Consider the following 13,048-nt stretch of genomic DNA (forward strand, 5'->3'; position numbering starts at 1 on the left):
TTTTTTACTTACAGAAATGACTCACTATATACTACTTATATATATTGGTACATAGTGCACAACATTTTATTTGAGCGTCTGAATTCTGAGTGTTTAAATTTATCCACTCTCCACTGACCGGGCATTGTATTAGGAACACCATACTAATACTGGGTAAGGCTTCTCTTCGCTCTTAAAACGGCCTCAATTCTTTGTGTCATGAATTCAACATGATGTCGGAGACATTCCTGCTCCATGTTGATATGACTGCACCTAATCATTTCTGCAGATTTGTCAGCTTCACATACAAGCTGCCGATCTCCTGCTATACCACATCCCAAAGGTGTTCTACCGGATTCAGGTCTGGAGACTGAGACTGCCTATTGTGATGTTCATGAAGCCAGTTTGAGACGACTTTAGCGTTGTGACACGGAGCATTATCCTGCTGGAAGCAGACATTAGAAGATGGTGAACTGTGGCCACAAAAGGAAAGTACACAGTCAGCAACAATACTGAGATTGACTGCGGCATTCAAACCATGATTGATTGGTATTAAGGGCCCAAAGTGTGTCAAGAAAACATTCCCCACAGCACCACACCACCACAGCACCACAGCACCACCACCAGCCTGGACTGGTGACATAAGGGAGGTTGGATCCACAGATCAGACCAGGCTATGTTTTTTGCTGTTGTTGTCCATCCTCCTCAAAGTTTGACATGTTGTTCATTCTGAAGCGTTTCTGCTCACTACATTTGTAAAGAGTGGTTATCTGAGTTATGGTAGCTTTTCAGTCAGCTCCAACCAGTCGGGTCATTCTCTCACCTCTCTCATCAGCAAGGTGTTTCATCTGCAGAGCTGCAGCTCACTGGATATTTTATTTTATTTTTTAAATTTTTGGCTCCATTCAGAGTAAAAACTGTTGTGATTGTGTGAAACTCCCAGAAGAGAAAAATGTAGTGTCTACTTTCTGCTGACAATCCCACAGTGCAATACAATACAGCTGAACCGGTATGATCCTAATTTTACTGAGGAAAAACTTTTCAATGGAGAGTGACTTTTGTAGGAGGATAAAAGCTGGGTTTTTTCATGCAGGAATTGCAGAGTAGAGTAATTTAACAGTGTTTCAAGCTAACATATAGCTACGTATTCAAGTTGTAACTATCCGCTGACTTTTCAAGATAATCAATAAAATACAAAAAGCAGTGTAATGTTTGCCATTGTTTTTTTATTTATGCAAATGTATTATTATTATTGATTACGTAAATGTTTGATGGTCAACATTAGGATGTTTTTTTTATTATTATTATTTATTTTTTTTATCACACTGCTCAAAGAAGTGTGTCCTGTCATGTTTTGTTATTTTAGGAAAGAAACATTGGACTCAGTGGATTCTACCTGCTTGTGACACGTGTGGAATAAACGTTTTTTTTTAGTTGTATTTTTCAACTTTCCAACAGAGCAGAGTGACTATTGTGTGGAGCTACATCGACGTGTAGGCCATGACTCCCAGCTAAGTCACATTTTTGCAGGAACTTTAAGTCGAAAGTTACTAAATCAAAACTGTGCAATATAGTTACTATATCATAACCTTTACTTACTGGAATCAAACTTATGAGACATTAAGTCATAATTATGTGATAGTAATTTAAAATGTTGAGTACTATGACATAACTTTTAGATAGTAGTTACAGGTTAGATAGCAAGTTAACGTTTTGACTTACCAGTCAAAAGTCAAAATAGTGAGATGTTAAGTCATAATATTCTGATAATTCTCTGTTACCATGAGTATTTTTTATTTAAATCACACACTATCTTTTCTTTTCCTGGCACAAATCAACTTCCACTGTGTTTTCTTGCATATTTGAATTTGTCACTTGCCTCTTGTCCAAAGTAAGTTGCTATGGGCTACGGCCCCCAGCAAACGATGGATAATAGATATATGAATGATTCAGGCTGATAAATGTTGGGTGGACTCAAGGAAACACCAATAAGCTGACAGCTTTTACGATAAATTCAGCCACTGTGAAGGTCAAGACATCAGTGAACAATCAATTCATCTTTGTGTGAATATTATTTTATTGATGTAACATCTTAACCAACAGTCTTTCCAATGCAGCTTTGACGAAAACACTTGGCACTGAAACCCCTTATCATCTAAATGAAATGTGAAGACTTGATTAAACCAGAAAAGTAAAAATCTCTATACACATAGATACTAGCTACTCAGTGCGTGTTACCTTGACATGTCTCTATTCTCTCACCTGCAAAACAGTCAAAGTGTTAAAAGTTGTTAATGTAAAAATGTGGGAGTGGATTTGTCAGGACCTCTTCATGCATTTTATCACACAATTATATTCCTTCTACCAACCAAGTAAAGTAAACCAAGTAAAGTGAAAAGTGTTCATTCTCAAATGCTTCACACCCACTTGAATAATAGCTCATTATTTTGAAAATATCTGATTTTTGCATCCGGTTAAACTCTTATTTTGCAAGTATATGGCTATGAGTTGTGTATAAAATCAGTAGTTTTCAAAAGCTTAATTGAATGCTGACAACGATATAGTGACTTTTCTTTTTTTTCTTTTTTTCAAATGGTAGTGACAGTATTTGGAAATGAAACTTGAAACTATAAAATAAATATCTAAAAGACAGCACAAGGCTTTTCTTCCTGCATTTCAAAGCAATTCATATTTTAAATGGAGGAAACACTTTTTGAAAATTAAGGGGAAAAGGCACTTAATGAAAATACTGGTATTAATCTGACATTCATTTTAACGTCTGTAAATTATTCTGTAACATCCTGAGAAATGTTCATATAAAAAACAGAAGAATGTCAGATTAATAAAGACATTTTAATCAAAAGTAAAACATGCCTTGGTCCTCTTGTTCTTGATCCCCTCTCTTCTGTCTTTGGAGGACATATTCTGCTACATGACAGTGTTTGTACAAGATCAAGGCTCGCCACTCCTTAGCCAGTCCGTCATTGTAGCAGCCTTAAAGTAATGATTTTTAGAGGGATATTTTTAAAGGGTTGGGAGAAAAAGGGTTTATAGTTTTTACCTTTTAAATGCCTCTCGTTTATTTTGTTAAAGCACCCAACATCACCCATAAATCACAAAATTCGTTCCCAGCATCAGCATCAGTCAGGGGGTGTATCTTGAAGCCAAAGCCTCAATCACAAAATATACAGTGGTGTCTTTTTCTGGCAGTGTACAGTAAAAACATAAATATAAAAATAGATTAGCAGCAGGTTGACCTAAATGTTCAAGAGCAACCTGTAACCAGAAGTTCACAGGTTTGATCCCCACAGCAGATAGAGTCCAGAGTGTCCTGCTCACGCACTGTGACTATCTCTGGGTAACAGCACCAGCTAAATGCTTAAAATATAAAACTATGGCAGAAAATGAAAATAGGCCATAATCTCAAAAAGCTCACACTTTTTTTTCAAGACAAACAAAATAGGTTATCAGGTCAAAAAATATAATTTCTACTCCTGACTCTGGTGAATATGAAAATAATTACATTTTGGATTGAAGGGCTACTGCTTCAAAAAAGCAATCATATAGTTATATTTACATAAATATTACTCTGGCCTGTGCTGTAGTGGTTCAAAATGAATTATTTTGAACTAATCATAAAATCATGGTCAAATCCAAGATGCTGATGTGAGTAAATGACTCATTCCAGCACATTGTGAAAACACAAACAACAATAAATAATGAAGCAATCTGACATGTTTACATTCAGAGTGAAACCAGTTTAAAACCAAAACAAAATCTGATAAATAATTTAGACTAAACTAACAAAACTCGAAGAATAACAAAAAATAGTCACATTTAAAATGAAAAAAGGTCAGTATATATTACTCTGTTGCTGTAATAATGACAATATTGCTGGTTAATGAAATCTCATTGTTTTTCATCACATTCATACTTCACTTATCAAAATATAAAATAAAGACTTTTCCTTAAGAGAGGTTTGCCATGTTGCAGTTAGCTCACAAGAACACTGCAACCTCACCAAAGAAAAACATACAAATGAAAAGACATTTAAGATATCATTACAGCATCCTCAGTAGTTTAAATCTGACACCTGTTGAGTTGTTGTCGTGATTGTCGAAGCTTCACCTGTTCGCGTTTCTGTGGTAACCGTGTGCTGGGTGGTTCTGGAGGTCTTGGTCACCATGGTGACAGTTCCCTCCTTGGTGGACGAGACTTGGTGCTCTTCTGACATTTCCTGGGTGGTGAAGACGGGCCCTGAGGTGTGAAGGCAGAAAGATCCCAAGACGTCGACCTCACCTCCGACCTCCCCCTTCCGCTGTGCCTGAGGAGAGCCCTCTGGGGTTATCTGGAGGAAGCCTGGGAGAGGAGGAGAGGAAACAAGGACAGGCAAGTAGAGGTAAGGGAACAAGAGGAGAATAGGTGAAGGAATTAAGAGGGAAGAGTGTAAGAGAGGAAAAGGGAAAGGAAACTTAGTCTTGTGTAGCAGAGACAAAACAGGAGATGATATATTAATGATTTGTAGAGTAAAAACAAAAAGATATAAAAGTAATAGCAAGAATCTATTATTTATGATTTAGTGCATATTGCAATGCATTCTATGATGATATATAGAAACAATAGATAGAAGACTGGTATAAAGTATAACACATAAAAAGTTTATACAATATGAACATCATTGCTAATTCTGGAAGATTTGTGCAATTATTCACTTCAGACTTTAGTGTTTTAATATATAAAGTTTGGAGAACTTGCAAAGGAAAGATAAGAAAAGACAAAAATGGTAAAAATGAATGCAGTGGAGGCTGTGGAGATATACTTATTTTTAGTTCTTCATATAAGTCCCACACTTCTCATAAAGCAACTGGATAGCAGATGTTTACCAGCCAGGAAAGGTCTACATCTTTCACACTAAACTCTCTAGTTTGTAACATAGTCCTGTGTTAAAAATCTGTATTATCTGAGTCTAAAGCAGAGATAATCCTGGTTATTTTTGGGGATTTGACAAAGCTTCACCTGAGGTGCAGAAGACATAACACAGAGTGAGTAGTACCATGACTAATAAATTGACTTTTATTGAAGTTTTTCTTTCAAAAAAGAGACAAATAAAGATAGTCTATACCATATATAATGAGAGTTTAATGTAACTTTTCATAATATTCTTTGTAAACAAAGAATCAAGTCATTTACTACTCTAGTGCTTGTTGCAACATATTAGATACTAACAACATCTTTTTTTTTTAAATATCCAGTTATCTGTGTTTGAGGTTTCCTTGATCCTTACCTGTGGAGTGTGGCTTCAGGGTGAACTTAGGGACCTTGAACCAGGGGGAAGACTCTCTTTCTTCAGACTCTCTGCTTTTGCTCTCCACCTCACTCCAAGCCCCGATCTTTGTTGACCTGAACTCCATGGTAGAGCCAGCAGGAGACTCTGAGCTGTCCCTGTCCAGCATCTCTGTCCTGGCATGAGATGACACCACATCCTTTGAAGTCTCCTCACTGAAACTTCCAAATATATTGCCGGATTTTACTTCAAGCCCTTTAGCATCTCCCCCCACATCTGCTGTTGATGAACCTTTTCCCAGTTTCACACTCATTTCTGTGTCCTCCTCCCCAGCAGCCATCTTTCCATATGGACTGGTCAGCTCCACCTTTGGAAGTTTGATTTTGCCACTGAATGTCCCTTTATCATCCTTGGAGCCTTTGTGAGGACTTGCATCTTTTTCACCATTGAGACTTGAACCTTCACCCTTGAGATTGACATCAAAGGACCCTGATTTGCCAGGAGAAAATGACACTTTGGGCATTTTCATCTTCCCTCCCTTTGACTTCTCCTCTCCCTCCCCCCCTCTCTCTGTGCTCACAGCAGCTGATTTATCTTTGGACTTCCCATAGTTTGGCTTCATTTTGATTTTGGGCAATTTCACTTTGACGTCTCCTGTCTCAGCCTCAGCAGTTGGCTCCTCTTCTGGGACCCCTGTGCATGGAGCAGGTTCATCTATTTTGGGAGGGTCTACCAAGACAAATACTGCTTTTTTTACTTTGGGCATTTTAGGGCCCTCATACTGAATTTCTGCCCCATAGAGTCTTCCCTCAGGAGAGGAAATGGAGGGTAATGGGACTCCAAACTTAGGGATTTTGATTTTCTTGCCTTTTTCTGTTTTGTCATCACCTTCATCTCGTGATGTACCAATATCAAACTCTATGTCTGGGATCCTGGGGACTTTGATTTCTGCACTGGGCGATGAGAGGTTAACTCCCCCTGTTTCTAGGTTGACTGATTCCTGTTTGGTTTTCAGACTAACACCTGGTAATGTAACCTCTGGCACTGAGATGTTAATATGACCTTTGTCCTCTTTATGCTCATTGTGAGTTTCAACTTCAACTTCATACTCACATCTTTCTTTAACTTTGCATACATGTTTGACTTGACCACCTAGCTCCACACTGCCACAGTTTTTACAAGTTTTTGCTTCTGCTGTTGCATCTTTGCCAGCTTTCTTTTTTGGCATTCCAATCTTGAATTTTGTACCTTTGACTTTAGGCCCCTTTACTTTACTGCTGGTTCCTGCTGTGCTGAGATCCAAGTCAGGTAGTTCGACTTTTTTCCTGTCCTTCTTGCCCTCTCCTCTATGAAGGCCTATATCAAGCTCCAAGTCTCCTTTTGGACCCTTAATATCTATTGTTGGCATCTTAAGTTTCAGACCTTTGTGCTCTCCTTCAACATGCAAATCTGCGTCTGCATGAGCCTCTGTGTCTTGTTTAGGTTTACTAGGTGTCACGCTGATGTCTAGATCCGGTGATGTGACTTGTGGCACTCCAATTTTCCCTCCTGCCTCAATAGTTGGTAAGTTGATCTGTGCTTTGCTTGATGTGCCTTTTGGCACTGATATAGCTCCCTTTGGAAGTTGAACATCTGGACCTTTGATCTCTCCTCCTGGGACTTCCATCTCTACAGCCAGTGCTTCGGTGTCTTTACTTTTACCATTAGGAAATGAAATATCAACTTTTGGCATCTTGATATGTGGCAGCTTGATGGTTCCACCCTCTGCCTCAACTCTCTTCTCTGGTGTGTTAATACTTGATTTTCCTTTAGGAATAGATATATCCATATTTGGCATCTTGAACTGTCCTCCATCTCTCTTAATCTCTATACCTGGACCTTCAATTGAAGGTTTTCCTTTAGGAAGAGATATGTCAACTTTACCAATTTTTCCTTTGGGCAGAGAGATGCCAACATCCGGCATTTTCATATGAGGCATTTGGAATTTCCCTCCTGTCCCTCCCTCCATCTTAACCTCTGGACCTTCAATCTTCCCTTTTGGAAGTGAAATATCAACAGAGGGCATGCTGAGATGTGGCATTTTGAATTTTCCACCCTCACCTTTGAGCTCCACCTCTGGACCTTCAATCTTGCCTTTTGGCAGAGAGACATCAAAATCTGGCATTTTCATATGAGGCATTTTGAATTTTCCTCCTCCATCTCCCTTCATTTCAACATCTGGACCTTCAATCTTGCCTTTGGGCAGAGATATATCAAAATCTGGCATTTTCATGTGAGGCATTTTGAACTTTCCTCCAGTACCTCCCTCCATTTCAACTTCTGGACCTTCAATCTTCCCTTTCGGAAGTGAAATATCAACAGAGGGCATGCTGATGTGTGGCATTTTGAATTTTCCACTTTCTTCTTTGACCTCCACATCTGGACCTTCAGTCTTTCCTTTGGGCAGTGAGATGTTGACATCTGGCATTTTCATGTGAGGCATTTTGAATTTTCCTCCTCCATCTCCCTTCATTTCAACATCTGGACCTTCTATCTTTCCTTTTGGAAGTGAAATGTCAACAGAGGGCATGCTGAGATGTGGCATCTTGAATTTTCCACTTTCCCCTTTGACCTCCACATCTGGAACTTCAATCTTTCCTTTGGGCAATGAGATGTTGACATCTGGCATTTTCATGTGAGGCATTTTGAATTTTCCTCCTCCATCTCCCTTCATTTCAACATCTGGTCCTTCAATCTTGCCTTTGGGCATAGATATGTCGAAATCTGGCATTTTCATGTGAGGCATTTTGAATTTTCCTCCTCCATCTCCCTCCATTTCAACACCTGGACCTTCAATCTTGCCTTTGGGCAAAGAGATGTCGAAATCTGGCATTTTCATGTGAGGCATTTTGAACTTTCTTCCAGTACCTCCCTCCATTTCAACTTCCGGACCTTCAATCTTTCCTTTTGGAAGTGAAATGTCAACAGAGGGCATGTTGAGGTGTGGCATCTTGAATTTCCCACCTTCCCCTTTGACCTCCACATCTGGACCTTCAGTCTTTCCTTTGGGCAATGAGATGTTGAAATCTGGCATTTTCATGTGAGGCATTTTGAATTTTCCTCCAGTACCTCCCTCCAATTCAACTTCTGGACCTTCAATCTTTCCTTTTGGAAGTGAAATATCAACAGAGGGCATACTGAGGTGTGGCATTTTGAATTTTCCACTTTCTCCTTTGACCTCCACATCTGGACCTTCAATCTTTCCTTTGGGCAGTGAGATGTTGAAATCTGGCATTTTCATGTGAGGCATTTTGAATTTTCCTCGCCCATCTCCCTTCATTTCAACATCTGGTCCTTCAATCTTGCCTTTGGGCAGAGAGATGTCAAAATCTGGCATTTCCACGTGAGGCATTTTGAATTTTCCTCCCCCATCTCCCTTCATTTCAACATCTGGACCTTCAATCTTGCCTTTGGGCAGAGAGATGTCAAAATTTGGCATTTTCATGTGAGGCATTTTGAACTTTCCTCCAGTACCTCCCTCCAACTCAACTTCTGGACCTTCAATCTTTCCTTTTGGAAGTGAAATATCAACAGAGGGCATGTTGAGGTGTGGCATCTTGAATTTTCCACTTTCCCCTTTGACCTCCACATCTGGACCTTCAATCTTTCCTTTGGGCAGTGAGATGTTGAAATCTGGCATTTTCATGTGAGGCATTTTGAATTTTCCTCGCCCATCTCCCTTCATTTCAACATCTGGTCCTTCAATCTTGCCTTTGGGCAGAGACATGTCAAAATCTGGCATTTCCACATGAGGCATTTTGAATTTTCCTCCTGCATCTCCCTTCATTTCAACATCTGGACCTTCAATCTTGCCTTTGGGCAAAGACAGATCAACATTTGGCATTTTCATGTGAGGCATTTTGAATTTTCCTCCCCCATCTCCCTTCATTTCAACATCTGGACCTTCAATCTTGCCTTTGGGCAAAGACAAATCAAAATTTGGCATTTTCATGTGAGGCATTTTGAACTTTCCTCCAGTACCTCCCTCCAATTCAACTTCTGGACCTTCAATTTTTCCTTTTGGAAGTGAAATATCAACAGAGGGCATGCTGAGGTGTGGCATCTTGAATTTTCCACCTTCCCCTTTGACCTCCACATCGGGACCTTCAGTCTTTCCTTTGGGCAGTGAGATGTTGAAATCTGGCATTTTCATATGAGGCATTTTGAATTTTCCTCCTCCGTCGCCCTTCATTTCAATATCTGGTCCTTCAATCTTGCCTTTTGGCAAAGACAGATCAACATTTGGCATTTTCATGTGAGGCATTTTGAACTTTCCTCCGTTACCTCCCTCCAATTCAACTTCTGGACCTTCAATTTTTCCTTTTGGAAGTGAAATATCAACAGAGGGCATACTGAGGTGTGGCATTTTGAATTTTCCACTCTCCCCTTTGACCTCCACATCTGGACCTTCAATCTTTCCTTTGGGCAGTGAGATGTTGAAATCTGGCATTTTCATGTGAGGCATTTTGAATTTTCCTCCTCCATCTCCCTTCATTTCAACATCTGGACCTTCAATCTTGCCTTTGGGCAGAGATATGTCGAAATCTGGCATTTTCACGTGAGGCATTTTGAATTTTCCTCCTGCATCTCCCTTCATTTCAACATCTGGACCTTCAATCTTGCCTTTGGGCAAAGACAAATCAACATTTGGCATTTTCATGTGAGGCATTTTGAATTTTCCTCCTCCGTCGCCCTTCATTTCAATATCTGGTCCTTCAATCTTGCCTTTTGGCAAAGACAGATCAACATTTGGCATTTTCATGTGAGGCATTTTGAACTTTCCTCCGGTACCTCCCTCCAATTCAACTTCTGGACCTTCAATCTTTCCTTTTGGAAGTGAAATATCAACAGAGGGCATGTTGAGATGTGGCATCTTGAATTTTCCACCTTCACCTTTGACCTCCACCTCTGGACCTTCAATCTTACCTTTGGGCAGTGAGATGTTGAAATCTGGCATTTTCATATGAGGCATTTTGAATTTTCCTCCGTTACCTCCCTCCAATTCAACTTCTGGACCTTCAATTTTTCCTTTTGGAAGTGAAATATCAACAGAGGGCATACTGAGGTGTGGCATTTTGAATTTTCCACTTTCCCCTTTGACCTCCACATCTGGACCTTCAATCTTTCCTTTGGGCAGTGAGATGTTGAAATCTGGCATTTTCATGTGAGGCATTTTGAATTTTCCTCGCCCATCTCCCTTCATTTCAACATCTGGTCCTTCAATCTTGCCTTTGGGCAGAGAGATGTCAAAATCTGGCATTTCCACGTGAGGCATTTTGAATTTTCCTCCCCCATCTCCCTTCATTTCAACATCTGGACCTTCAATCTTGCCTTTGGACAGAGAGATGTCAAAATCTGGCATTTTCATGTGAGGCATTTTGAACTTTCCTCCAGTACCTCCCTCCAATTCAACTTCCGGACCTTCAATCTTTCCTTTTGGAAGTGTAAAGTCAGCAGAGGGCATGCTGAGATGTGGCATCTTGAATTTCCCACCTTCCCCTTTAACCTCCACATCTGGACCTTCAGTCTTTCCTTTGGGCAGTGAGATGTTGAAATCTGGCATTTTCATATGAGGCATTTTGAATTTTCCTCCTCCATCGCCCTTCATTTCAATATCTGGACCTTCAATCTTGCCTTTGGGCAGAGAGATGTCAAAATCTGGCATTTTCATGTGAGGCATTTTGAACTTTCCTCCAGTACCTCCCTCCAATTCAACCTCCGGACCTTCAATCTCTCCTTTTGGAAGTGAAATGTCAACAGAGGGCATGCTGAGGTGTGGCATTTTGAATATTCCACCCTCCCCTTTGAGCTCCATCTCTGGACCTTCAATCTTTCCTTTGGATCCCTCGATTTCAACAACTGGTCCTTCTAATTTACCAGTTTTTACTTTGGGCAGAGATATGTCGAAGTTTGGCATTTTGATACCAGGCATTCTAAATTTGCCCCCCTTTCCTTCTACATCAAGATGTGGAGTATCAATCTTTCCACTTTTTGCCTTTGGCAAGGTTATGTCAACACTGGGCATTTTGATATCAGGCATCTTAAATTTGGCATCTCCATCCCCATCTATTTCAAGGTTTGGTACATCAAGATCTCCAGATTTCCCTTTAGGAAGAGACACATCTATTGATGGCATTTTTATGTGAGGCATTTTGAATTTTCCTTCACCTCCTTTTAGTTCCACTTCTGGTCCCTCAATCTTTGGGGACTTTCCTTTTGGCAGGGATACATCCAAGTCTATTTTGGGAATGGAAACATCAATTGTTGGCATTTTCGGAATTTTAAGGTTTCCCTCATAACCTTTGATATCAGCCTCTGAGACATCCACTTCTGCTTTGGGGAGAAGAACTTCAGTTTCTGGTGTTTTGGCTGCTGGTAGTGACAACTCAACAGAAGGCATCTTGACCTTAGCCTTAGCTTCAAGGTTACCCCTTGGTTTACTTAAATCTTTTTCTTTCAAGCCAAATCCTGGCATGGAGAATTTGGGTAGTTTGATAGTTACATCAGGTGCATGTAAGCCACCCTTCCCTTCCACATCTGCCTCCAGTTTGGCATCAACTTCTCCTTCTGGCAATTGACCTTTTGGTGATGATATTTTAAATTTGGGGAATTTCACTTTGTATTTTGATTTTTCGTCTGGGCTTTCAACATTCAATTCTGGCTTAGGAAGGTCAACTTTCCCCTTTTCCACATCAGGACAAGACACTGATGCATCTGCATCTTTTTTGGATATTCCAAATGAGGGGAACTTTATTTTAGGTTTTTTTACCTTAACTTTTCCTTTCCCATCAAACTCTACTGACGGTGTCCTAATCTCTCCCTCTATATGTGGTGGGCTGAGGGAAACATCTCCCTTGGGGCCTTGTCCTGATATCTCCAAATCCCCACTCTTTGACTTTCCACCAAACCTGGGAAAAGTAAAACTGCCGAGTTTGAGGGAGACATCAGGTAGCTCAAAGCTGCCTCCCGAAGAAGGCCTCCCTCCCTCTGCTTTCAGAAGCTCCACTTCCACATCATCACCTTTTGGTTTTGTTAGGCCAAAGTCTAAATCCACCTTTGGAGCTGCAATGTCAACCGTTGGTAGTTTGACAGAGGGAAGTTTGAGAGATGTACCTGGACCTTCTACACCACCTGTCTCAATGTCTGCACTCTTAACTTTCAACTTGGCTGGTTTAATATCTCCTTTGAGACCAGACATCTCTAAATCTCCTGATATGTCAGGGCCACTGGTGTCCATGTGGAGGCTTTTGTCTTTCAGACCAGAGGGCAGGCTGAGGTCAAAATCTAATTTGGGGAGATTTATGTCAATAGTTGGCATGTGGAGCCCACCACCTTTTTTACCATGAAAGTCAGCTTTTGGCACTTCAAACTTTCCCTTTCCAGATGGTCCTTCAATATTGATATCTTCCTCCACTTTTCCCACTGGAACTGATACGTCAACAGCTGGCATTGCTGGCATCTTTCCTCCTTTCATCTCAGGTCCCTCCACTTTAACACTCCCCTCTGGTAGGTTTATCTTTGGAAGTGAAACGTCAAATTTGGGCATTTTCAATTTGCTTCCTTTTACCTCAGGACCCTCAATACTGAGGTCAGCATCAGCCTTTCCTTTGGGGAGTGAAAGGTCAATGTCTGGCATGTTGATCTTTCCTCCCTTAAGTTCAGGACCTTCAATGTTGATCTCTGGTCCCTTCGCTTTTATTTTAGGTAGAGAGATGTCAATAGAGGGCATATGGAACTTCCCTCCTT

At 40.5% G+C, this 13,048-nt stretch overlaps 1 protein-coding gene across 1 annotated transcript in view; it reads right to left on the reverse strand.

Annotated features, from left to right (window-relative positions):
* Positions 1-2,038: 2,038 nt before the first annotated feature.
* Positions 2,039-13,048, reverse strand: part of prx (periaxin) — a 24,344-nt gene continuing 13,334 nt past the window's right edge. Inside the window, exons 8-9 of the mRNA XM_087176526.1 lie at positions 5,264-13,045; positions 2,039-4,338 (exon numbers count right to left, since the gene is read on the reverse strand). Coding sequence (XP_087032652.1) covers positions 4,052-4,338; positions 5,264-13,045 — 8,069 coding nt within the window. The 3' untranslated portion in view covers positions 2,039-4,051. The remainder of the gene's footprint in view (positions 4,339-5,263; positions 13,046-13,048) is intronic.

Source organism: Seriola lalandi, unplaced genomic scaffold, assembly GCF_002814215.2.
Source record: "Seriola lalandi dorsalis isolate HSWRI2012SDOR001 ecotype SW California unplaced genomic scaffold, Sedor1 jcf7180002054560, whole genome shotgun sequence".
In the NCBI taxonomy this organism is placed as follows: Eukaryota; Metazoa; Chordata; class Actinopteri; order Carangiformes; family Carangidae; genus Seriola; species Seriola lalandi.